This window comes from Calonectris borealis, chromosome 9 (assembly GCF_964195595.1).
Source record: "Calonectris borealis chromosome 9, bCalBor7.hap1.2, whole genome shotgun sequence".
Lineage (NCBI taxonomy): Eukaryota > Metazoa > Chordata > Aves > Procellariiformes > Procellariidae > Calonectris > Calonectris borealis.
Window position 1 is genome coordinate 27,183,622 of NC_134320.1, and position 23,494 is coordinate 27,207,115.

The 23,494-nt window shown below is 44.2% G+C and overlaps 2 protein-coding genes across 3 annotated transcripts in view; one reads left to right on the plus strand and one right to left on the minus strand.

The window, feature by feature from the left end:
• Positions 1-23,494, minus strand: part of OTOL1 (otolin 1) — a 51,973-nt gene that overhangs the window by 21,548 nt on the left and 6,931 nt on the right. Inside the window, exon 2 of one of the 2 annotated variants that reach the window (XM_075157446.1) lies at positions 10,702-10,806. The exons of the other annotated variant lie outside the window; for it this stretch is intronic. The gene's annotated coding sequence lies outside the window, so the exon portion shown is untranslated. The remainder of the gene's footprint in view (positions 1-10,701; positions 10,807-23,494) is intronic. 2 annotated transcript variants of the gene reach the window in all.
• On the plus strand, positions 12,239-12,481 carry SPTSSB (serine palmitoyltransferase small subunit B). Its single transcript, XM_075157449.1, has one exon. The coding sequence runs from the start codon at positions 12,239-12,241 to the stop codon at positions 12,479-12,481; it is 243 nt and encodes an 80-aa protein (XP_075013550.1).

Here is a 23,494-nt window from a genome sequence, read left to right on the forward strand (position 1 = left end):
TGCAGCTTTGTTTGTGTAAGTGCCTTTTAAAGATATTAACTGAGGAAAGAGCATTTTCAAAGCATCATTAAAATGTGTTCAAAAGAACAACTTTAATAACAGCAGTTATATCTAGCCCTTGAAACAGTTTGCGTGCCTTTATGGCCTTCCGTGATTCACAGGACATCAGCCAGTGCCAGAACAGCGATACAGTGGCCCCACTGTGCTGGAGGTGACCCCAGCTCCCCTAGCCACACTCTCGGGACGAGCCACCCCTCTCTGCAGGCAGGTCCCCGCTGACCCAGCAGCTTCAGGCAGAGACAGACTGGGGAGCGTGGCCACAACCAGCTCTGCAGGCAGAGCTGTGGTGACAGTCACCTCTGGCAGGGTGAAGCAATGAGCTGGACAAATTACTGCACAGCTGCAGAAAACACGCAAACTTCAGCTCACCCGCAAAGGCACATCTTTAAGAGAGGCAGCTTGTTGCACAGAAAAGTAGGCGATTTACCAGCACGAGCTCTTTTTCTCACAAAAAGGCAGCTCTCCTCGTAAATGTGAAAACAACGCCGTGGCTGGCTCCAGCCCCCGGGTTCACTGCGGTACCCACTGCCTTTGGGGTGTCTCTGTGTGGCTTCTTCTGCGGTGTGAGCACAGCCATGAGCCAAAAAGACCTCAGTGCCTACAGCCAAACAGGCTGTGGTCAAACCCTCAGAGCGCTGCTTCATCAGCCACATCCCCACACTGCCCCTGGCCATTTGCTCTCACCTCTGTGGCACAGAGAGTCACGAGCAAAATTAAACTTACTTTTCAGCTGATTACTCCCTCAGCCCAGCTCACCCCTCTGCCATGGAAGGGGATGTGCCCCTAAAGGGTCAGGCAGGGAGAGGGGCAGGGCCCCGGATAGCTCAGTGCCATGGCTGAGGATGTGCAGACCACGCTACACCCATGGGCTCCCAAGCTCTTTGGGATGGTCCCTCCCCTTGGCTGTGGGAGCTGCTCGCTGCCAAACAGGGCAAGGACCTGGCACCAGCGACAGCCCTGGTCCCACCTGCACCTGGACCATATTTGCAACACCCTCATTTTCAAACCCGGGATGCTGAAGTTAAGGATTTTTGCCCTCAAAGGCAACGGGAGCTTCTCTGTAGCTCCTGCTACACATATAAGTCGCGGCATGTCCCCATGCCCAGGTGTGCCTGGCTTAGGCAGTTTTTACAGGAAGGCTTTGTACAGCAGCTGCTGCCATGCTCCTTCAACAGCTCAGAGCAGAGCAGGACAACCAGCTGTTCCCAGCGCTACAGAAATTGGGATCTAGGCTGGCAGCACATCCAAACAGCATGCACGAGCCCACACGGCAGTGCCTGGAGCCTCCCTGCTCCGGTGAAAAGTGCAGGTGTTTCACTGAGCCTGCCACGCTGCGCTCAGAGCCAGCACACTCTACAAGATTCATCTGATGGGTCCATTTAAACGGGATGCTGGCTCGTGCCCATGTACCTGGCAAGGAATTTGCTCATTCTGCACGAGCTGTTCATTTTGCTACAGTACCAGTGCGAGGTTTTGGGTGCAGACACTACACTGGCAAAACTTATTTTGGAGACGTCACCAGGAGCAATCCAGGGATCCCTCATCTCAAGCGGCACTACCCTGCTGGCCCCAAAACCGAAGCCATAGCCCACGAGCAAAAACCGTAATCTTAAATGAAAGAACACAAGACAAAACCCACCCTTTCTTAATGCCACTCGTTTATCACTTAATTAGTGTCATGTAGTAACAGTTTTGAAGGCTGAGAAATAGGATCAGCCTGTCAAGATCAGGTCTCTGCGATTGCTTTGCTTAGTGAATGAGATCGTACCTGGTATCCTGCTGCCGGAGGGGAAAACAGTGAACAAAGAGTTTCTGTTACTTTTATCTCTCACTTATACTGCAAAGTTAAGTTCTTAAGTAGCTCTTTGGTAGCGAGCAGGACACTAAATCATGCTTTTTTATATTGGGGGAAGAATAAACTAAGGAAACCTAAGCCTCATGGTTAGCAGCGTCATGTAGTATTTCACGGGATTTCAGATGAAGTCTTGTAAGTACTTGTCCATCCATATCTCTCTTCTCTGGAAACACCTCATCTGATACATTATCACCATTTCCCTCTCTACACACCCGTAACACTGGTTTCTCACAGCCATGCTGTAGCACATTCCAACACTCGGGTCTTCCCCACTCAGCCCCTTCGAGCCGGGGAGCTCCCAGGCACCTGCCAAGCAACCCTGTGCACCCTTTCGCTCAGCCAGCCTCCCCCAGCTATATTATAATCTATATTACAAGTTTATATATTACAAGGTATGCGTATGATATAAAGCATTAAGAGTAACTAAAAGCCGGTTTGGCGCCAGATGTCCAGGGGAGGGTTGCTACAGCCGGTGCTCGGTTCACCGGAGCGCCCTGGCTCCCGGCAGCGGGCAGAAGTGCATTACGCAAGTGCATTAAACAGATGCCGCCTATAGACGCAGGATCGCAGGAAAACATTAAACATCACGGCTCCGCGCCCCGGAGGTGACAGCCCGCTAAATCCCACGGGTTTCCCCCAGCCCGGCTCCGCTCCCCCCCGCTCCACGCCGCGGCTCCGCGCTGCAAACCCGAGCGAAGGGCAGCAGCCAGAGGCGCGCAGCTGCTGCGGCAGCGGGGCGGGGCGGGGCGGAGCGGAGCGGCGCGGAGCGGCGCGGAGCGGCGGGGACCGGCCCCCGGCTCGGCCGCGCCGGCGGGGCGCGGAGCGGGGCGGTAGGTATTTAAGCGCGGCGGCGCGGGCAGCGTCGGGTTGGGGAGTGGCGGTGCGCGGAGCGGTGTGCGGTGTCCCGCGGAGCGGAGGTGAGGGCGGCGCGGTGCCAGGGGGCGCGGGGCCCCGGCTTTGCCGTACCAGGGGGCGGCGGGGCGTCCCGCACGGCCCGGTGCCCGCGGCCAGCCCCGGCTCCGCTCGCCCAAGGGCATCGCGGCGGAGGCGCTGTCCCAGGGCTTCCCCAAGTCCAGGGGCCGGTGACCTTGACCGAGCTGCGTACCCTGCGCTGCCATCGGCCGTTCACAAGCAGCTCGGGAAGGAGCGCTGGAGCAAAGGCCTTAGAGCAGGAGCGGCAGCAGTAGAGCCTCCAGGATTTGCTCTGCATGCCTTCCTGAAGGGAGCTGGTGGCATGACAGAAGGACATACAGCCTTCAGCAAGGTCTTGCTGGACTTGTTGCTGTAGTCCTGCAGTTGGAGATTTCCAGGGTTTGTTGCTGGTGCAGCTGTCAGGATGGTTTGCCTTAGCAGGGATTCACTGAAAACAAGTCAAACACCCAGAAGTAAAAAGGTTGAAATAGGTGGGGGGTGGTGGAGGAGGAAAGGTGAAGGTGCTACTCGTACCATTGTGGTGGCAATACTCATTGTTTGTAGACTTCTGCTCTTTGGTTTTCTTGGAGTTGCTGGTTGCTTCTAGTAATCCTTCAGTGTGAAGTAGGTGCAAGAGTACCTCCCTGTTGTGTAAGCAGAGTTGGGATAGTAGAGAGGAGAATCCCTGTGATAAATGCTACTACTTCACTTAATCAGCATGCGTGGTACTTTAGACTGTGTATTTTAAAATGCTTTAGGAATTGGGATGCTTGTTTATCTTTTGCTCATGAATATCATGAGTGTGGCACAAATAACTATGTCTGAGAGCAATTCTGTGAGTCCTTGGAATGATTTCTAGATGGTGCAGTTTTGACAGAGAAATGCAGGGAAGCTCTGCACAGAGTGCGTATGTCGTTCATCCAGAAGCAATGGGAGATGTGGTAAAAGGGTGCCTGGAGAGCAGCTCAGGGCCACGGGAATACTTGCTCCATCACCCCTGTGCCCAAAAAGTGTCTAGGATATGTGATGTAGTGAACGGCACCAAGACTCAGGTGCTCCAGCTGGCTGATAGGAAAAAGCATCCATTGCTCTGCACTATGTTCTGCCAATCCAGTTTTTACCGAGCTTTTAATTTGTGCAGTAGTTGCATACCTCAAGCCTGGCCACACTCCTGGTGTAGAGCCAAGTGAATATTCCCCAAACCAGTGCCCCGGGAGGAGAGGAGGCCACACAGTTGGGCTGTGACATGATGCTCGGCTGCGTCCCCGCAGAGGGGAACCTGCCTTGCCCCGCTTAGCAGGTGGTCGCTTCTCTGCTCCCGCAGCTCCCACTGCCTCGTGTGCGTGTGTATAGGCGTGCGCAATATACACGTTGAAGATGTCAGCGGGTCACTCCTCCTTTCTCTTCACCCATGCTGTCTGCTCTAGTAAAGCACGTTGTAAATCAGACCCTACTGCTTTTCAGGGGAACTTGGCACAGCAGCCTGTTGCAACTCTGAAGAGCCTTGTCTTGCCCTGCTACCTGACAGGAGTATTCCTTGTTTCCTCCCCTCCAAAAATTAGGGATGGCTTTGCTCTCCCCCATGTTTGAAGGGTATTCTGCTCTACCAATAGTTTTCAAAACCGTTTGCTCATGGGGATGAAGTGGCCTGCAAAGGAAGTTGTTCCTTACTGCACCTATGGGGTTAAATCCGTTTCTGTGAAAAATGTGAATCTCCCTTTTTACTTCTTCTCTGTTGCAAGGATCTCACTTCATTTTTCTTTTCCCCTTTTAGACCAGTAACTGGCATGGTGCAACACTACTTCCTTTCATTAGATCTCAAAGGAGATGCACTTGCACAAGAGTTCGGTACCTGTTTTCCACTAATACCTGTCATAACTATGACAGTATTCACCTTCTCATATTACATATAACCCAAGACCAGCTATTATTTTCAACTGCTTCAGGAATGACTCAGAGCAAACCAAAAAAGTCTGAGTAAAATAAGAACTACATTTGAAAGTAAATCTTTTTGTACAGCCCAAAAATTTTAGCTATTTTGTTTATAGAGTGATGTGTTTACACAACCTTCTGAACTTTAAAGTCCCCTTGAAGGATCTAGCCGATTTCCCAAATCTGAAAAGTCTTGCAGGAACTGAGGCTTGTCACCAAGAGCAAAGCCAAAGCCCCTTTAAGATACCTCCTGAAACAGTTCTTCAAGAACTCTCAATTTTTAAGTATTTGCAATTTAAACCTGGTGTTGGTCTCTAGTCACAAATTTGAGGTCTTGCTTGGGAATCAGCTCTGTTCAAAACCATGTAATAAACTGAACATACAGGGAAAGCTTGCCCTGAGATTTCAACTTGCCAATTTACCTCTCTTCTCTGGCAGAGCTTATCACCGAAGGCCAGTTCTGCTCCAACATGCAAGTCCTGTCACAGGGTGGGGGAATTTAGAGCCCAGAACGTGCCCAGCCCACAGAAAGCTGGAAAGGAAGGGGGTTGTACATCAATTGTAAGAAGCAGCTAGTTACATAAGAAAATGACTGAGGAAACTTCAGAGGAGGGAAGAACAGGAAATTCTTTGAAAAATTAATTTGGCCTTGGAAGAAAATGGGACAGAGCTGCTCCAAGAATGTTTTTGTTATAGAGAAGCTGCATCTTCTCCTTCCTCCGTGCCTGAGTAGAGAAAGGAGAGTGCACCAATAAATCAGCCAGGCTTCAAAGTTAGGGGGAGTTGATTTTTTTTTTTTTAAATGTGTTTTGGTTTTTTTTTTTTTTTTTGCTAAGAGCAGCCTACAGTTTTCAGGGAGTAGTTAAGGCATGAAATCAGTCTAAAACATTAACTGCTTTCAACTGCTGTGCTGTTACTTGAATGGTTGGGAGCCCCTCTCCAAATGAAATCCCGATGGGTGCTGCAGATCATCCTCTCCTTTCTTTAGGGTCAACAGTTTATATATCACATTTAAAATTACTTCCGGCATTGTTGTAGGCCATCATACACTCAATCTGTGTAACCTGACTGAAGGGGCAAATAGTATTTCAGAAATCATCTGTGTGTACTGCAATCCAGGTGGAGAGAGAGTCTGACAAGAATCCGTTTGCTCCAGCTACAGATGCAGCTAAATTACAGCACCAAACCAAGGCTTGGGACCACAGTATTACTGAAGAGCTGTTCAAGCAGCATGCACATGCGGACTAGGTTTGTGTTCAGAGCTGGAGATGAGGAAGTCTGGGTCAGGTTTTGTGCGGGTGTGGCATTGCCACTCCTGTAGTGCCAGTGAGTGCTTTGCTGCCTTGTTTGAAGCTACTGGAGGTAAAAGGAAGTCTCTTTGTCAACAGCAAACGGTGTTTGCTAGACTCCTAGGTCTTGTATGTGTTATGTAACTTTTTCCATTTAAAATAAACAAAATAGCACCTATGTGCTACCACTAAGGTCAGCAGGAAGGAGGGTTAGTACTGACAGATTAGGAAACTGCTGGAGTTCATTCTTCTGAGCAAGGTAAAGCAGAAATGTGGCTGAAAATGCCATTGCCTTTTCTGCCTTACCGTTTCCACTCCTGAAGTATTTTTCCACTCCTGGAAGATTTTTTCAAAAAAACCCCATAGGCACAGTTGAACCATGTTCACCCACATGCAAAATGTCTGAGTCATGTACAGCAAGAAAATTTCATCAGCTCTGAACTTCATTCTGGTGTTGCATGGATGGTGGCAAGAACACGTACGTAATAAGACTTTACAATTCCTGTAGCACAGTAGCTGGCAGTAATGTATGGCCAAATGTGCGATGAGCTGCTGATTCAGGAAGATGAATGCTCAGGAAGAGAAACCAGAGACGGCCTCACTGCTACTGTGCATTTTTACTCCAAAATTAGAGGTGGGGGGGTTATTTATTAAAATCTATATGTAAAGACATTTTTAATGGTGCATACTTGTCCGTAGTGGGAGCTATGCTGGGATTATTGCTGCTGTTCTCATTCACATTCTTTTTCTGGCATTACCTCCCTGTGAAAACAAACTTTAGGGTACATTTAAATATCCACGCGTAAGCACTACAGTAACATGAGGGTTCTGCTTGGCAGCAGGCAATAGGCAGCTTTCTAGGCTGAGCTGATGCTATATGGCCACGGGCCACGCTGCGTATGGGAAATCTGAGCAGCACAGATGCAATAGAGGAACAGACTGAGACGGTGTCCCTGGGAAATGCTGGCATTTGGATTCTCTGCACAATTTTAACTGCTGCCTCATCTAAATTTCTTCCCAATTACTGGTCCACAGGATCTGTATTTCATTCCTTATGTGCTATGCTTGGTGCTCACTGAATAAAACATATTAAAGGAAATTCATGATGGACTGGGAATGTGAATCCCTTTGTTCTATTTGCATTTTCAGGTACATCAGTCTACCTAAAATCAATGGGTTAATCCCAGAGTTATGTTACATTAAGAGGGACAAGATTGGTGCCTTGGATAAGTCAGGATATTCTGTCTGAGTAGAACAAACCCATCTAACACAATAAAATTACAAATAAGTAAGAACAATTACAGATAAATAACTTGCAGAAAGGACATATATTTCAATACCCAAGGGGGATGACTACCCATTCCTCTTCTAATAGCTGAAATTATTTACGTATTAAAGACAACTTTAAAATAATTATTGCACTTTGCCTTGTCACACCTGCTATTTGGAGCCTACATGTTGTAGGTGTCCTGCATGCGAGACCAAATACAAGCCTCAGGGCCCGTGGCAGGATTTTATTTAAGCTTCAGCACAAGTGTAATCCCTTAGGATTCTGCAAGACCAACCAACTCTTACTTCTGTGCTATCACAGCAATAATCTAGTAAATGGCCAATTTTAACCAATTAAATGTTTGCATTTTGGGGATGGATTGATTGTTTGCTTGTTTTTCCTTCCTACCTTGTTTATAACACTTGTCCCTACTTTACATTCAAAGCATCAGAGACCACCTGTTTAATAATTACGGAGCTATCTCCAGCTCCAGGGTTTGTTTTTCCCCAGTCTAGACCTGACTGTATGTTGCAAACCCTTTTTCTCTGTATGTGTAAGTAAGTCAACCAAACTCTCCTACTGAGGGTGTAAGGTGTTTTTCAAGCATTCTTTGGAAACCAGTCTATCCCAGTTCCCCTGCAAGAATGTTTCTTTCCACAGGAATTTCCCAGCAGGTGCATCTTGCCATGTGCTGTGCAGACACCAGTCAGAGTTGCAGACTGCTAGTGTGAACAAAGTCCCCAAAACCCCATCGCTCAAAGTAGAAATAATACAGTAAAGTACCTAACACTCGCATCTTCAGACTACGACACCAAACAGTAGCTCTAACACTGGGAACTAAGGTTATTAATAATTTTTTTTTTTTTAGATTAGGCATGCTCTTAAATGAAACCTGGGATTTTTTTTTATGATGATTTATCTTTTCGGCTGCCCTAATCAGAGATGTGTCAACAAGCAAGAAAATCAGGTTGCCACTTAAAACAATAAAAGCTGCTTTACAGGTTTCTCTTCTTGCTTTTTTTGCTTGGAGGTGAAATTGCTGAAAATAATTTGAATATTGCTTAATGACTTTAGAAGCTGAATTTTATTTATTTTACTCATAGCTGGTTGTAACAGTCCTATGGCCTCTAAACAGGAAGGCATTTCCACAACACAACTGAATACTTAAATGCAAATTTGTAGACAAATGAGCACTAAGTTAAAATTGCATAACAGCAAATTATCTCCTGTTCTGGAATATTGGGAACTGATGAGCTAATAACGCAGGACCCTTTCAACTCAGAGCACCAGCTGATTGCAGCATTAATGTAATAAAACCCAGTAATGCTTAAAAATGTAAGTGGAAGCCTCTCTAGGACAAGTCCTGTTTAAAATACAGAATTTTTAGCCTCAAGAGTTTGTTTGTCTAGTGATCTGCCATTCCCTTTGATTATTGCTACAAAGTAATTGGCCTGGGTGGTAAGGCTGCGTGAGACCTCCGGAGGTGTGGAGCTTTGGGCTATTGCTTATGCTTAAAACTGGCCTTGAATTAATGCAAATGGGGTACCTTCAGAAAAGGTATCTATGTCACAGTAACACAGTGGATTCTTGCATCTCGTTGACTGAGCAGCTGGTTTAAGATGTTTTTTTTCCTTCTCTCCTATGTTTTCCTTTTATAAATTATGCATCTAGAATTGCATTATCCCAAGACGCCCCTTGTGTTTGCTGCATTTCCAAGACAGTCCTGCTAACGGAGAAAGTCTCTGGGTAGATTAAATGCAGTGGAAGTGTGTTAGCGGTGAGGACAGAGACTGTAATTTGACTGCTTGTCTTTTACTTATCTCAGCCTCTATCATTCATTTGGAGACCGCGCAGTCTCTGCGTTAAGACGGCTTGCATTCTTGCTGATAGTCCAGGGAGTCCCATTACAGGTGTGTCTGAGTGCCTGGGGATGAGGTTATCCCCTGTGCTGTGAACGGGAAGAACTGAAGAAACACAGGCTGACTGCTACAACTTGGTGACCGAGCTGAATGGAAACACAGTCCCCAGGCTGGAGAAAGTGTAACAAGGTCTTTGGTATAAATCAAAAGGTCTGCTCCTTATTTTAATTACTTCATACTTCATTCATGCATCCCTCCAAGACAGCAATGTCTAGTAAGTGATAGTGGTGAGTCTGCAGCCTGGTAGACTGGTCTAATACCAGTAAAATCAGTAAAATTCTTCCTGTCTTTGGCTTTTCCTTATACCAGCTCTGTATTGAGATATACAGGTGTCTGTGCCACTGTGGGCAGAAAGCTCCATTGGCCTGGAATCTCTCCCCTCAAAACCACTGCAGCGTCCCTCGGATAACCTCGTAGCCTTAAACACCCACAGCAAGCACTCCAGCCTTGCAGTTTCTCCGTGCGGCGGTCAGGCTTAACAGATATTTACCCAAGAAAGGTATGAGTTTAACTAGCACAGGTATAACCCCAGTGTAAATACCATAATCCTAGATAGTATGAGGGCCCTTATCGTTTTCCTTGCAATTGTATAGGAAAGGGCTTAAGCTCTTCATTGAAAAATGCTGCTCTTTTTGCAGAAGGTATAAATAGAGACACTTTTGGCTCCCAGTGAGTCACAGTTTGCCAGCTGTGCCATTTTTATTGCAGGCTTTGCAATATTTACAAGGCTTTAAGACCTGTCTTTGAGTTCTGCCTTAAAATAATTTATCTGAAAGGAATCATCTTCCATTCATACCAGGACAGAAACCAGTGGTGGCCTTTCTCCCCAGCCTGTACCCTTGCAAGTAAAGCTGTTCACAGCAAAGACTGCCCCCTAAAACGGAAGTGATCTGCCCCCTAAAAGCATCGTAGGCGGCCTCTTGGTCTAGGAGATGTAGTCTAGGAGATAGTAGTCTAGGGGAAGATGGAAGTGAAGGAAATGGACTGCTTTGGGAGAAGGAGGGGAAAAAAGATATATTGGGGAAGGTACTGATGGTTGGAGGACACAGAAGAAGAGGGGCTGGTGGAAAGTAAAGGCTGGGTGCGTGATGGGGCAAGTACAGAAATTTTTCTGCATAAAAATCTGCTAACACAAACAAGCCTCCTTCCCTTTTTTAATGCACAGTGTTTACAGCTTCACTGCACTTGTTGCCAACAAAGAGGTTGCGTTCATGGGGGTGTTGAGAGTTGAGGAGCAACTGGGGAACAGATGCGAGGAGGTCTGGACAGGAAGCAGAGGGATGGGAGGAGAAACACCGGGAGAGGAGCCAGCACACGGATGAAGGAGGGGGAGCAAAGACAGTCAGGTCCCTTATCAACAGCGTTGGACAGGCAGTTGGAGTGCCAATTCAGTCAGACAGTCTGCCACGCTTATGGTGAGCCTACAGTTGTTGCCTTCCCAAAGAAGAAGGGATAAAAATCTACCTTATAGCGTCTGCAGATGGCGAGGTGTAAGCTAGTCTGGCAGGATGTTTCGTTTGCAACTTAATACCGGAATGTTGAACCTTAACAACTGGCAGTACCGGTGACCTAAAAGAAGAAAGATGAAGAAACACGATCCGTCAAGGTGTATGCACTTAACAGTGCATCCGTCAGAGAAAAATTTTACACATCAGTAACCAAAGTAAACCTGTCACAAAACAAACCAGGGATCCTTTGTATTGGTAATTTGTCTTCCCTTTGCTAAATACCCACATACCACCAGAATATACCGTACAGCCTCCAGAGGCAGTAAACCACTGAATATTGTAATATATTTGGCCTATACCAGTGGCCCATCATTATTTTAATCACAGGCCACAAATTTTCCAATGCTACCTTAGTTAGTATTTGTTGCATTGAGGGACAGAAAATTTCTGTTGCCGCAAACTCACTACAAACACAAGACTGGAGAGACGTGACATGTCCAAGCATCAATGTTCCTGGCATTTTAGGCAACAGAAGTGTAGAACAACATGATACATTGGAAGGTTTTCCAGCAGGACTAAAATCTGCTGTATTCCCTTTTACTGTGAGCTGACCTGGTCAGCATGTGTGTCCCTAAACTCAACCCCAAAATAAAGGAATCCCCCCATGAAGCCTCATACAGTTGTTTATCATTCTGTCTCTGTATTTTCTCTAAGTAGATGGTTTTACCCTGAATTTAAAGATTATTTAAAATACTGAAAGGCAATTTTAACAAAAAACAGTGGAAGGCAAAACCCATTTCCTAGGTAATACTTGCTCAGCCATTCTCCTTTCTGTGTGGAGACGGGAACAATGAATGCTTAAAGGTATTACCTGAGAGGAAACTCTTTCCTAGACTTGTAACTTCCCTTAAATACTCCTTTAATCTCTAATGTATCTTATTTCTTTGGATTGAGCTGAAAAAACTTCTTATGCTATTTGAGATTATTTTTTCCCTCCCTTTCATAGCTTGTCCTTTCTTTACTCCCAACAATTGCAGAATAATAAAAATTATCAGAAGTAAGCAGAGGAGTTTTTACAGAGCAGTTCTTTTAATCTCATCTTTATTCCAGAGCATATGAGTCTGCCATCCACATTTATGGAAGCTGGCCCAAAGCCTTCCCTTTTAAATGGATATCTCCCTGACTTCCACGTGAACCCTGTGCCTTTGAATGCTAATGGCGTTTTAATTCCTACTGCAGAATGAATAGCTAAACACACTCATAATCAGAACGTAGGAATTGAGAGTGCCCAACTGATACTGTTTCAATGACTGCAAGGAGCAGTTGCTGGAGCTAAAGATGGTTTTTCTCTGCTCCCCGGCAGCAGGGGCTGGTGATGGCACCGATGTGTCATTTCTGTTTGAACTTTATTTTACGTAACAATTACATGTGGTATCAAACTTGAAATTATGGTCACCACATCACTGTTTAGTTCCAGGTCTTTCTTTCCACTGCAGCTGTAATCCAGACTTCTCTATCTTTACAGGTCATCTCAAAATCGCTGAAAGCTGAAGATGGATATTAAGCGTGTGAAGGACTATATCTATTGGCTGTACTACCAATACCTACTGATCACCTGCAGCTACGTGCTGGAGCCCTGGGAGCGGTCCATGTTCCACACCATCACCGTGACTGTTTTCGCTATGGTGGTGTACACGGCTTACGTCTTCGTCCCCATCCACGTCTGCTTGGCTTTTGAGTTCTTCTCCCAGATATTTGGAGGCCAGCCCGAAAGCACGGTTTCCATCGTGAACTGAACTTGCCTGAGTAGTGCTTAGCAGCTCTTGCAACTTGTGAAATGCAATGTCTTCTTCAATTTTGTGTATTTATTCTGAAGCAGTTTTGCAGTTATGAAAATACCATTTTCTCTTACAAAACATAGCTTGCTTAATTACCATAGGTGAAAATCAGAATAACGCACTGACTACTGACTAACAGTCCCTGTTCAATGAAACACAGGTCAGCTTTTGCTGTGTGATAATGACACACGTCACCTGGAATGCCATGTTTACCTAATATTCAACTGGCTCCCACTTTCAGCACTCTGATTTAATCACACTGGCATGTACGAAGCAGCAAAGACTGTTTATAATGGCTGTGAGGAGGGGTACTACGCTCATTATATGCAAAGAAGTTCTGTCAACAGAGTGCAGTGGCAAAACACACCATGCCTTCTTCGACCCAGATTAGAGAATATAAGGAAGATGAGTATAATACAGCGTGATTTGAGTACTCATATCTAGCTGGTTATTGTCTTCTGGTTTTTAATGGATGGGAGAGGAAGTTAGCAGAGAAAGTAATAGGCGTATGAACTTGAATCCAACTTTTTGCATCTAAGTTGCTGCATCTGAGGTTAGATGGTCTAAGATAGTAAAAAAACCTACTATAGGTATGGTTTGCAGTTTACTGAAAATGACAGAAAGAAAGAGAAATGGCTCTGTTTCAGTGCACTCCTACCGCCTTCGATAAAAACCGAGACATCTTTTCTTTCTGCTGCCATTCACCAAGGCAAGCAAAGTGCATGTCTGCACCAGAGGAAGATGATCCAGAAAATAGAGTGGAAGTAATATTTTAATAACTGCAGGGAAGTCTGAGTGCTTAAAGAGATCTCTTTCATAAAGAAGAAATGAGATTTATTCTAATTGCCCGGGGGGAGTTTCTTGAACAATGGAAGGTTTGTTTCGTTTTCACTCTACGCCTAAATCAAATGTCAATGCCAAATCATAAGTTATAGTTATACAGTGCATGGATCTAACAGCTGATGCTGCTGTTACTAGAAGTGAGAGGTGCCAAATGTGAATAGTTTTCAAATTATGTCTGCACAGTTGTAGGATTAAAAAAACCCTCTTAACTTCTTTATCAAGCTGCAGTGGGGTCCTGCATGCCTAAAAGAACACAGTTTGTTTGGAAACTAAGACATGTTTTGAAGGTTGAACAGATCTGAACATGTGTATGCAGTTTTTTCAGAAAAAAATAAAATTTTATTCTTCAGAAACAATGTTTCAGTGCATGACTCTGCTCTTCCTGTATTTTTTATTTGTTCATAAATACCCTGGACGTGTGTGGGCCAGGCCGACACCATGGCAGACAGACTATTTTGTTGCAAATGTTTTGGGGCAAGGTTTCAGAGCCCCTTAAGTGGATCCATGTGTGGACTGCCATGTTCATCCTCACTAGTGCTCCAGCCCGAGACCTCTCCTCTCTCTGGTGGTGGGGGAGGGAAAAATAGAAGAAAAAAAAAAAAACAAGAAAACCCAGAAACTTCATTGAAGATCCTGCTCTGCAGACCTGTTCACAAGGTCCTGAAGGCAACTCTTGGAGGTGCGCAGTTCTCCTGCTTGTAAGGAGCCACATTCATCATGTCATAGTTGCTGGTTGTGTTCAGGTTCTGGCTCACACTGGAGCCACTTGTTCATATTACCAATACAAGCAGATCATGGATGTGCCTGAATTCTCTGATGGACAGCCACTGATGTGCTTCAAATTAAGGTAATAAATACCTGTGTGGGCTGGTGGCACAACAATTGAATGGTTTAGGCTCAAATGGGAGCCAAAGGCTTAGCTGTCGTAACAGTTTAATCACAGTAGTTAACCTGCAGTATGAGGTACCAAGCTGTAATCACGCTTACAGTAATAAACAGAGCATTGGAGGAGACAAAAAATGTCAAGTACCTGTGAAAATTTCTATGAAAGTAGTCTATAAAATAGAATAAAAGTAACAACCCAAATGGTGGAGGTGAAAAAATGAAAATATTTACCTAGTAAGTTGGTGCTTGAACGAAAATACTTTCCAATATCCTATCCTCAAAAGATTCTACTTTTCAACTAGATAATGTGATGATGTAAATGCCACGGCATCTCCTAATCAATCCTGTTTCCAATAACATCTTACTTTTTAATTTCTCAAAAAGGTTATTTGTTCCCAATGGCATCAAACACAACTGACCTGCTTTTAGGAGTACGAGGAAAAACACTTTCTTAAAGGTATGCAAAGGCTGGGTCTCATATCTCAAGGAGCACACACCCCAATGTAATGTTGCTATTTAAACATTTAACTTAAAGCAAACAGAACAAGCAAACGACTTTGTTGAGGAAGAGGGAATTTCCACTGACCTTTCATGGTGGGATTCCTATAAAGCTCTTGCCTTCCTTATTATTCCGATTATCTTCATTTAGCTTTGTGGGAGGTGCTCGGAAGATGGAGGAAAACAGCAGCAGTTTCTCTTTGGGAGGGTCCCCGCAGCCTTACTTAAGTGAAAACACTTTTGTGTGTGTGTGTTCTTCAGCTTTACTAAATTTTAAAGTTTTTGGGCAAGAAGTATTCACCACGAAGGAAAGAGACAGCTGAAAATAACCTCTATCTGCTAAAAAGCCTTTTGAGATTTTTCCAACCCTTTTCACTTCTCCGTTCTACAAGAAAAGCTGAAATAACTCTAGCTACTTAATATTCAAAATTAGTGGGTTCCAGCAGGAGATTTCAAAGCATTTTTGGCACACAGCAGTGAACAGAAACATTTTTTCCCCGTCTGAGAGAGGAGGTGGGACACCACTTTCGACAGCTTGAGACCACACCACAGCTTAGGAAGCTCTGCTCCAGTTTTGAAATCCTTTTCCCTGTAGATGAAGCTGTTCATACACGATGGAAAGAGGTTTTAATCAGATTATACCTGCACATTAACGTGGAAAGACCATTTGGTGTAATAGCAACAAGCCGCAGAGGAGGGTCGCATTTCAGAGAGCTGCCAGTAACACCAGCAGACGGCTTGGTATGTACAGCATATGGGCAACAACTTTTCCGTGGTGAGGAGTATAGCATCAGGCTCTCAATAAAACACCTTGGCAGGGCACTCTTTTCTCCTGCTTCATTATTACTCCATGTTAATTGCAGTTAATTGCTCCACTATTACCCTATGCTAATTGTAGTTCAGGCTGAGCACAGCAGCTGGAAGTTTTTACACCAAAAAAAGGCAAATGAAAGGACTATGTTAAGAGTAAACAGAACCAATAATCGAATAGTGATAAATGAAACAAAGGCAGAAAGGGAGATGAACCAGTTCCAGTTGCATTCACCCTGAAAGTACAAACGCATCATTAAATTAAATGCTGAGAAATTTTTAGGCTCAGCTGGCCAGCACCATACCTCCCTTGCTTAAAATTAATTTTCTTAATTTCATTTAATCAAAGCTAGCATTTATCTTGCCGTAAAGGTTTCCTGGCCAATTTCATGGATCGCCTCCCAAATCCATTACCGAGGGCGACTACACGTGCACATGTTCAGACCATGAACCTCCAGAAGCTTCTTCCTGAAGCCCCTCCAGGCAGCCTTTACCCAAGACTATTAAAAAAAGCTTCCCAGGGACCTTTTCCTTAGTGGTGGTCTTGCACAGGAAAAACAGGGATCAGCATCACCACCAGTGACTCTGCCCATCTAGCAGGCTTATTGCTAAGTTATTTTGGTGCATTCCTTTTATCACATGAATTAAAATGCAGAGCTTGAAATAGGGTAGCAGCAGTTTATAGCTCGGAGGGTCATCAGTGGGATACAGATGTCTCTGAAGATCATCGGCTGCCAGCTAAACTCAGCTTACGTGAGCAGTGACTAAATGTAGTGCTAACTTATTTGAAGTGTGATATTCCCAGTCCTTTTTATACCCCCAGAGAGCCTTACAGTGGCTCCTGCCTGACTACTTGCTCAACAAAAGAAAGAGAAAGCTCTATTTCCATCCTTTCTCTTGATCTTTCTAGAAAAGACTAGCAAATTAGTCCAAGGCAGTTGGTGGGGAAGCACTGCCATTGCCTATCCTACGCATCTTCAGGGCATCTGGGTTCAAACCAGTCACTTGCAGAGACAGGCCATCATCTGGGTGTCCGACTTCATCTACATGGAATTCCCTGAAAAATGAGACCCTGTGTTTATGAAGGTTTGAAATCTTAAGGATGCTCAGGTACAAATTTTTTTCTGAAGTTTTATTACTGCAGTTATTTGGCCACAATTTCAGATTCTTGCTTTGCATGGAGATTCAATGAAAAATGTTACTTTTTTCACTTATAGTGACTCATACAGTTATGGTTGAAGGTAAAAAGGCCCTAAAGTTTTTATCAAGTGAAAGATGTCATTAACATATTTTAAATAACCATTTTTATAAAGGCCCTGTTTCAGATAAACCTTCCAAAACAGCAAACGGATATCATCAATCAATACCATGCAAAAACTATAATGCGTGAGAAATGTGTCTCCACAGAGACACCTCTTTGAAACTTGCCTACAATTAAAAATGGTATGTAAAGGGAAATCACTCTAATCTCTGTGGTAGGAAGTTTCTGCTGCACTACTGCAAAGGGCAGATGTTGTTCTGGTCTTCTTGTACATGCAGAATTAGCCCTGCCCAGCATGCACACAGAGCATACCAAGGAGGACTGTGAATACAATACGTTGTCTGTCTCCCTTCACCTCTTAGCAAGACAATGCTCCATTTCTAGACTTTAATTTCCCTAATTACTTAGAAGCTAAAAAAAAAAAAAAAAAAAGAAAACACCAAAAAACCCCCCCACCTATTTAAGCCATCATAAAAGAAGTACAGCAGGGTTAGTAACAATCAGCAGAACCATACGAACTGCAAGTCACGCTTGCGCAGCACCAGAATGCATTTGCCAAAATTGGGCCAATTCTCGCAGATGGATTACTGCGCCCTGGGGCGAAGACGTGGACAAGTGGCGGCGTGCCAAGCTGAGCATTTGAAAATTAAAGCAGAAAAGGCTAATTTTCAAATTAAGTATTACTGAACTTGTAATAACTTTCTCATAATCACACAAAACGATCAACATCCAATGTTGCATCAAAAGCAGTGCTGCCCTCTCACAGTGCGTGAGTCAGCCCCTACCCAAGTCGTTTTAATTATTTACTTCTAAAATACCAAACTGCAGCTATATCAGCAAGTTACTGATATCCGACCACAAACTGCTTTTTGCATGGAGCCTGTTTCTCTCTATTTGGTAACTCCAGATATCTTCCTAGCCAAGATAAGATAACAATTCCTTTATCTGGACTCCCTGTGTGCACCTAGGTATTGACAACAGCAGAATTTAGTGATAAACCGTGAGGAAGATAGCCACTCCTCTCCTTTCTGGAGTATTGGTTACCTTCTTCAGGGACAAGAGAGCATGTGGCAATGGGCTCATAGGACAGCAGGAGACATCAGCTTATTTCTCCCTGCCCCACAGCCCCACCAGCAGCAATTGCCAGTCTCCCACAGAGCTGCGCCTGCACCTCTTTGGAAAGTGACTTTCGCTGCTGTTGCCCCAGATGGGATTAAGGGTTGGCTGAGCGACTCTTGTTTCATAGTCCTCCTGCTCTGAAGGAATTTCTGCTGCAGGCATTCATCCCCAGAGGAGGAGGAGAACAGAGCCCCATCTATTCCCCGAGACCGGCATCCGGCACACTGCATGAAAAAGGATGCACAACTTTGTCCTACCATCCCAGTGAGATTCCCACATCCCCTCCTACTAAACTTCCAAAACCAGCTGGGCTCCTCATTATTTCCAGAAAGATAGTGGGATGGTCTGTCAGACAAAGGGGATACAAAATCACAATTAAAAAACAAATCTATCTATCTCTTTTGCCAGCTAAATTACTTGGTGTTTCTTAGCTTGCACTAAGCTCTCCAGCTGCCTGGAGAATTTTCCAGCACAAGCCCTGAAGTACCTCATTCGGATCATATCAGCACTTCCCTCCAAGCCAAGCCTGATCAGAAACTGAAAAACTGGGGAGTCAGTAGAAAAGCTAGACTCCTTCTAAAGTACAGATCATCAGCTCCTACAGCCACAGCAAAGTTCACCCAGCATGCAGCCCTGCTGCAAACTTGTTACAGTCAAGGGAATCAAGGGAGTTGAAATTACCAAAATGTTCTGGTAAAATAAACTACCTTAAATCTCAGGAAACTGAAAATTCAGTGTAATATCAGTATTTGTCAGCTGACAAACGAGGTCAGATGCCTGTAACGTTCCCGAGGTCTTCCAAACACTGGATCCGAGAGCACAGCGACAGCACAGACCTCATCCCATGACTCCAGCAAGGGAGCTCCAGCAGCAAGAGCCGGAATGAAACAAGATCCTCTTTACTCTCTTTCCTTACAAACAAGAAGGAAAACTCAGCCTGAACTAAATGAAGACATGTTGGTTAAAGCATGATCAATTTTGTCCTTAACATATTTATTCCTTAGAGTAAGCAACATTCTGCCTGAATTTGAGGAGCCCAGGTTATGAAAAGATCTCCAGGCAACTTAAATGGAAACTCCCTCGCTGTAAGGCTGTCCTTCACAGGTGGAGGTAAGAATTAACTCTGAGAGTTCACCCTTGTCATCACTGGTGTCTGCTCCACCCTTATTTCAGAGGCTGCTTTCAGTAGTTGCTACATCAGGACAGCTAAGAGCTGATAAACTCTGCTGATTCTGGTGTTTCAGTACAGTCAGCCCCAAAGCGGGGCTGTCCTGAATTGTTACCAGGATAACTGAGGCCTCCTCTACATTGGGATAAGAAGCTTTGAGCTAGAAATAGGCTGTAGAAATTGCTTCATGTGGCCTAAGACAAGCTATAACGCCCTCAATTACCAAAAGCTAGGTTTAGTCTAGGTTTAAAAGTGTAATTAAAAATATGCATGCATACCTTTTGCATCAAAATATGTATCCTACTGCTGAGACATGCTCAGGCAAGAGAAAAAAGCCAAGAACCAGGACAAAGAGGAGAGCGGAAATATCTACAAGGTGGAGAATAGGGTAAATCTGTATGAAAAAAATCAGATTCTGCTTTGCTTACAATGACTGAACAAAGAGGGAGGAGGAGAGGAAATGAAGGTAAATTGTGGCAGCATCAGGAATAGACATATTGTCAGCTAGGGTGCTGTTTCAGTTATTTTTTCTGACAGCTCCTATCTTTGCTTCATAATCATGGAGTAGATCAGAAATATCTCATTATTTCAAGGTCATATTCAAGGATGAGTAACATGCCATGAATCTTTATGAGCTTTAGATATTTTTAAAAAATGAACAGGAGGAGAAAATGCAGGTAAAATGTTCATCAAGGAGTACTTGACACAAAACAACTGAAGCCAAGCTCAGAATAAAGCACCCTAACACGGGAGGGGGCTGTCATAGGATTGCAGCAATGTAATTAAAAGACAGGGTGACAAGGCACAACAAACGGCCTCACCCATCAGGCTGGCAGAGGAAAGAGCTTTTATCAGTTCTTTGCATTCTCCACAGCTGCAAATTGCACAAGGGGAGAAGCCTGGTAGCTCATATACACTAATTATCTGCCAAATGCACGGAGATTGAGTGATTTATGAAGTAACAGCTGGAAAAAAGATGGTGCAAACCAAGTAAACGCATCCAACTCCATTCATCCTGGTGCCTTGCCCAGAGGAAGTACAGGACATACCAGATATTTCTCTCAAGGTAAATAATATTCAGATCCCAAGAAGCCCTCTCCACATCACAGATGAATACTTTTTACCTCCCTTTCCAATATTTCTCCTCACATGAGAATAAAGGGCACAACTCGATGAAATCAAGTCGAATTAGACCACTATAGGGTGCATGTACCTACATCTAGCGCTGCATTCAGCTGTCCGTGCTGTCTCACACTTGGTGTGGAGAAACATCAAGAAATGCTAAGTGCTTCCTCTATTAAAGCCTTTCACATCTGGCTAGACATGACTCATTTGCTATCCAATAATCTGAGTATTTTGGTATCCAAAAGCTCTTCCTTATCACAGATATATTTTAGCAGCACCAAAACACCTCAGAGCCCCATACCCAGTTCAATATCGGCTGTCTATTCAGAATTACTGTGCCCTCTAAAATCCACTCCATCCAAACCTTGTTACAAGAACACAGGACTTGGGCACTGAAATAATTATCTCATTGCAGCAGCCCTGGGTACGTGGCCTGTTTTTCCCCTGAAATCTTCAATAACAAAACTAACATCACTGAGGTTGTCTTTTATATAAATGCATATACTCCTAAATAAATCATGAGCTGCAAGCATTCATATCAGCTTTGGAAGTTTCCACTCACAAAGAGCAGTCTACAGTCAGTGCCTTTACATTAAAAGTCTATCATACATACAGTAAGTTCCGGTTTTGCAATTTTATAGCTGAGCAATACCTGCACAGACATCTTTTAATAGCGATGTGTCAGATCTCCATGTCGTGCATGTGCCAGCAAGATGGGAGCGGTGGAAAGCAAAATTCAACCCACTAAAATTGCAACACCTCTTTCTGAGAATTTATCTTGATGAACAATTATAAAATGCATATACCATCATAGAGGACTGTTGCAAGCAAAAAAAAAAAAAAGAAGAAAGAGCTAACTGCCATTACATTTATCAAACCTGCTACTTCAGCAATGACCTAGGTTACCAATGCTAAAATGCTCAAGTGGTCTGGAGCCCTGGGTGGGCAGAGAGTCCCTGTCCTCCTCCTTCTATGTTTTCCTTTCCTGACTGTTTATGCAATTTTCTTTTATCAGTCCACACTCTCTGGCACAAATTACCTACAATTACGCAGATTAGTTCTCAGGTTCTTTCTGCCCCCAGCCCCTTTGAATTGGACTATTTTGCAGTCCAACTCTGCCTCAGAGGATTATTCCAGTGACACCAGTTTGGCATAGTGACTGCTGGGACATTACCATTGCTTACTGAAGAAGGCATCAAGTCTGGACAAAAGCAAAGCCACTCAACACTGAAACCATGGCCCCCTTGCAAAGTTGGATCGTTGTTTCCACTTGTTTCACCTCCTGTTTTCACCAACAATGTCTCCTTTCCTTTCTCCTCCTTCCCCCCATAAACTATCAACCTTTGGTTCTTCCATCCACATCGAAACATCTAACTTCTGCCTCCACCATGCTCCGGTCCTCTGTTTCCACCCTGAAAAGCAGTGCTGGAGGGAGGAGGAGCAGTGCACATCCCAACCAAATGAGCAAGTTCACTCAACTATTTTTTGGCTTTTTTTCTGTCTGGTTTTGTCTCCAGCCAGCTAGAGTGAGGAAAATCTAGGAAACGTCAACACTATTCATAATTTTTATGTACAGGTTTCTAACAGACACAGTGTGCAAAATATTTTTGCGTGTATATTGCTATTCCCATATTCTCTCATAAGAGAACCAAAGTGCAAATATCTGAAACTAACTTCTACCAAAATATATTTATTCTTCTGATGCCAAGGTCCAGAGTTCACACTGGTGTGGACCCTCCCCTGGCAGCTCCACACCTCTCGGCGCAACCCACCCTCTCACCCCGTTTCCTTTAGCCAGCTAATGGGATGAGATGTTTTTAGCAGAGACGTGGAAGATTACAAAAGGCCAATGGAAAGCAAACAGCTACTGTACAATGGTTTAAGATTCCTATCATGTTTTGATGAGCAAATATTTACCTTTTTAAAACAATTATTTCTTAGTCTGAGGTTCAGGTCTAGTGCATCCCGGTACAGGTAACAAACATACCAGTACTAAAGCAACACTTCCTGGCTCCTGTCCATGCTTTTGCTTAAAATTAAATCTTTGCCATGGCTGTTCCCCAACCCAGGTAAAGAAGGCTGAACTGAGTAAAAAGACCCGTCATGATCTTTTACACTAAAAAATTGTAATAGAAGCGATTGCTAAGCTGAATGGATCTGTGGGAACTGGCTGCACTTTCTGGACAGGTTCTCATGGATAGACAGGCAGGTACTGGCTGCCACACTAAAACTGCCACCCCTCTTTAAAAGCAGAAAACAAAGAGGAAAACTTTGCAATCTCCGAATAGCTAAGTATTATAAAGCGATGGAGAATTAATTACCAAAGAGAGTTTCTCTGACAATATAGCGTGTTGATAAGACAGTGTAAAGGCTGAGCTGTTGAAGTTGTCCTGATGATAAAGTAAAAGCTTTGGTTTCTGTGGTTGTCAAGAAACAATAAGCTGTGATGTTTGATAAAAACAAAATGGGTGCTAGGAGCTGTGGAAGAACAGAAGTTAGCACGAGGAGGCTTTTCCCTTGTAATACCCAGAAGAGGATCCTATTTCATGAATCTAGGATGTTTCCTTGTTCAAGTAGTTCAATTCAAGTAACTTTATGGTTTGGGTTATTTTGGTTTTTAAAGGCTACTAAGAAAAATTCATCTGTTGCTAAGCCTATGACAGGCGTAGCAGTGATTCTTAAAAGGCTCCAGGAATTTAGAAAGCAGAGGATGCCTTTCAGTGCAAAATTGCTGCATGCATCCACTGTGCCTCCGACTGCAGCAGCAGCAGCAGGACTGGGTTTGCACAAAACCAGCACCTATGCCTCTGGCACACTGAGCATCCAGCTACTCCCAGCTGCTTCAACACACAGCAAGACTGAGATTATCTCCCTCTGCTGACAAGCGGCAGCATTTACCCATTACTCTGCGGTACACCTTGCACAGCCTGCGTGTAAGCTGCTGCTCTTTCAAACGTTATTCAAGAAGTATGCCCTGCACTGGGTCAAATGTGTCTTATACGCACGTTTCATGCAACACATTTTCTAGTTAAAAGGATACTAAACCACAGATATATGCTGCGTCGGAGCTCATTAAAGCTTGATGATGCAATGCACAGGTTTTATCTATTGATCAGCTCTAAGTGGAGTGTCACAATATGCTGATCTCTGTTGCAAAGCTATTTTAAAGAAGTTTCTTTTCAGCTCTCTTTGTTCCTGCCTCTGAAGTTCAGCAGTAATAATGTTTGTGGCTCATACCATAAATTGGATTGCTAATTGGATT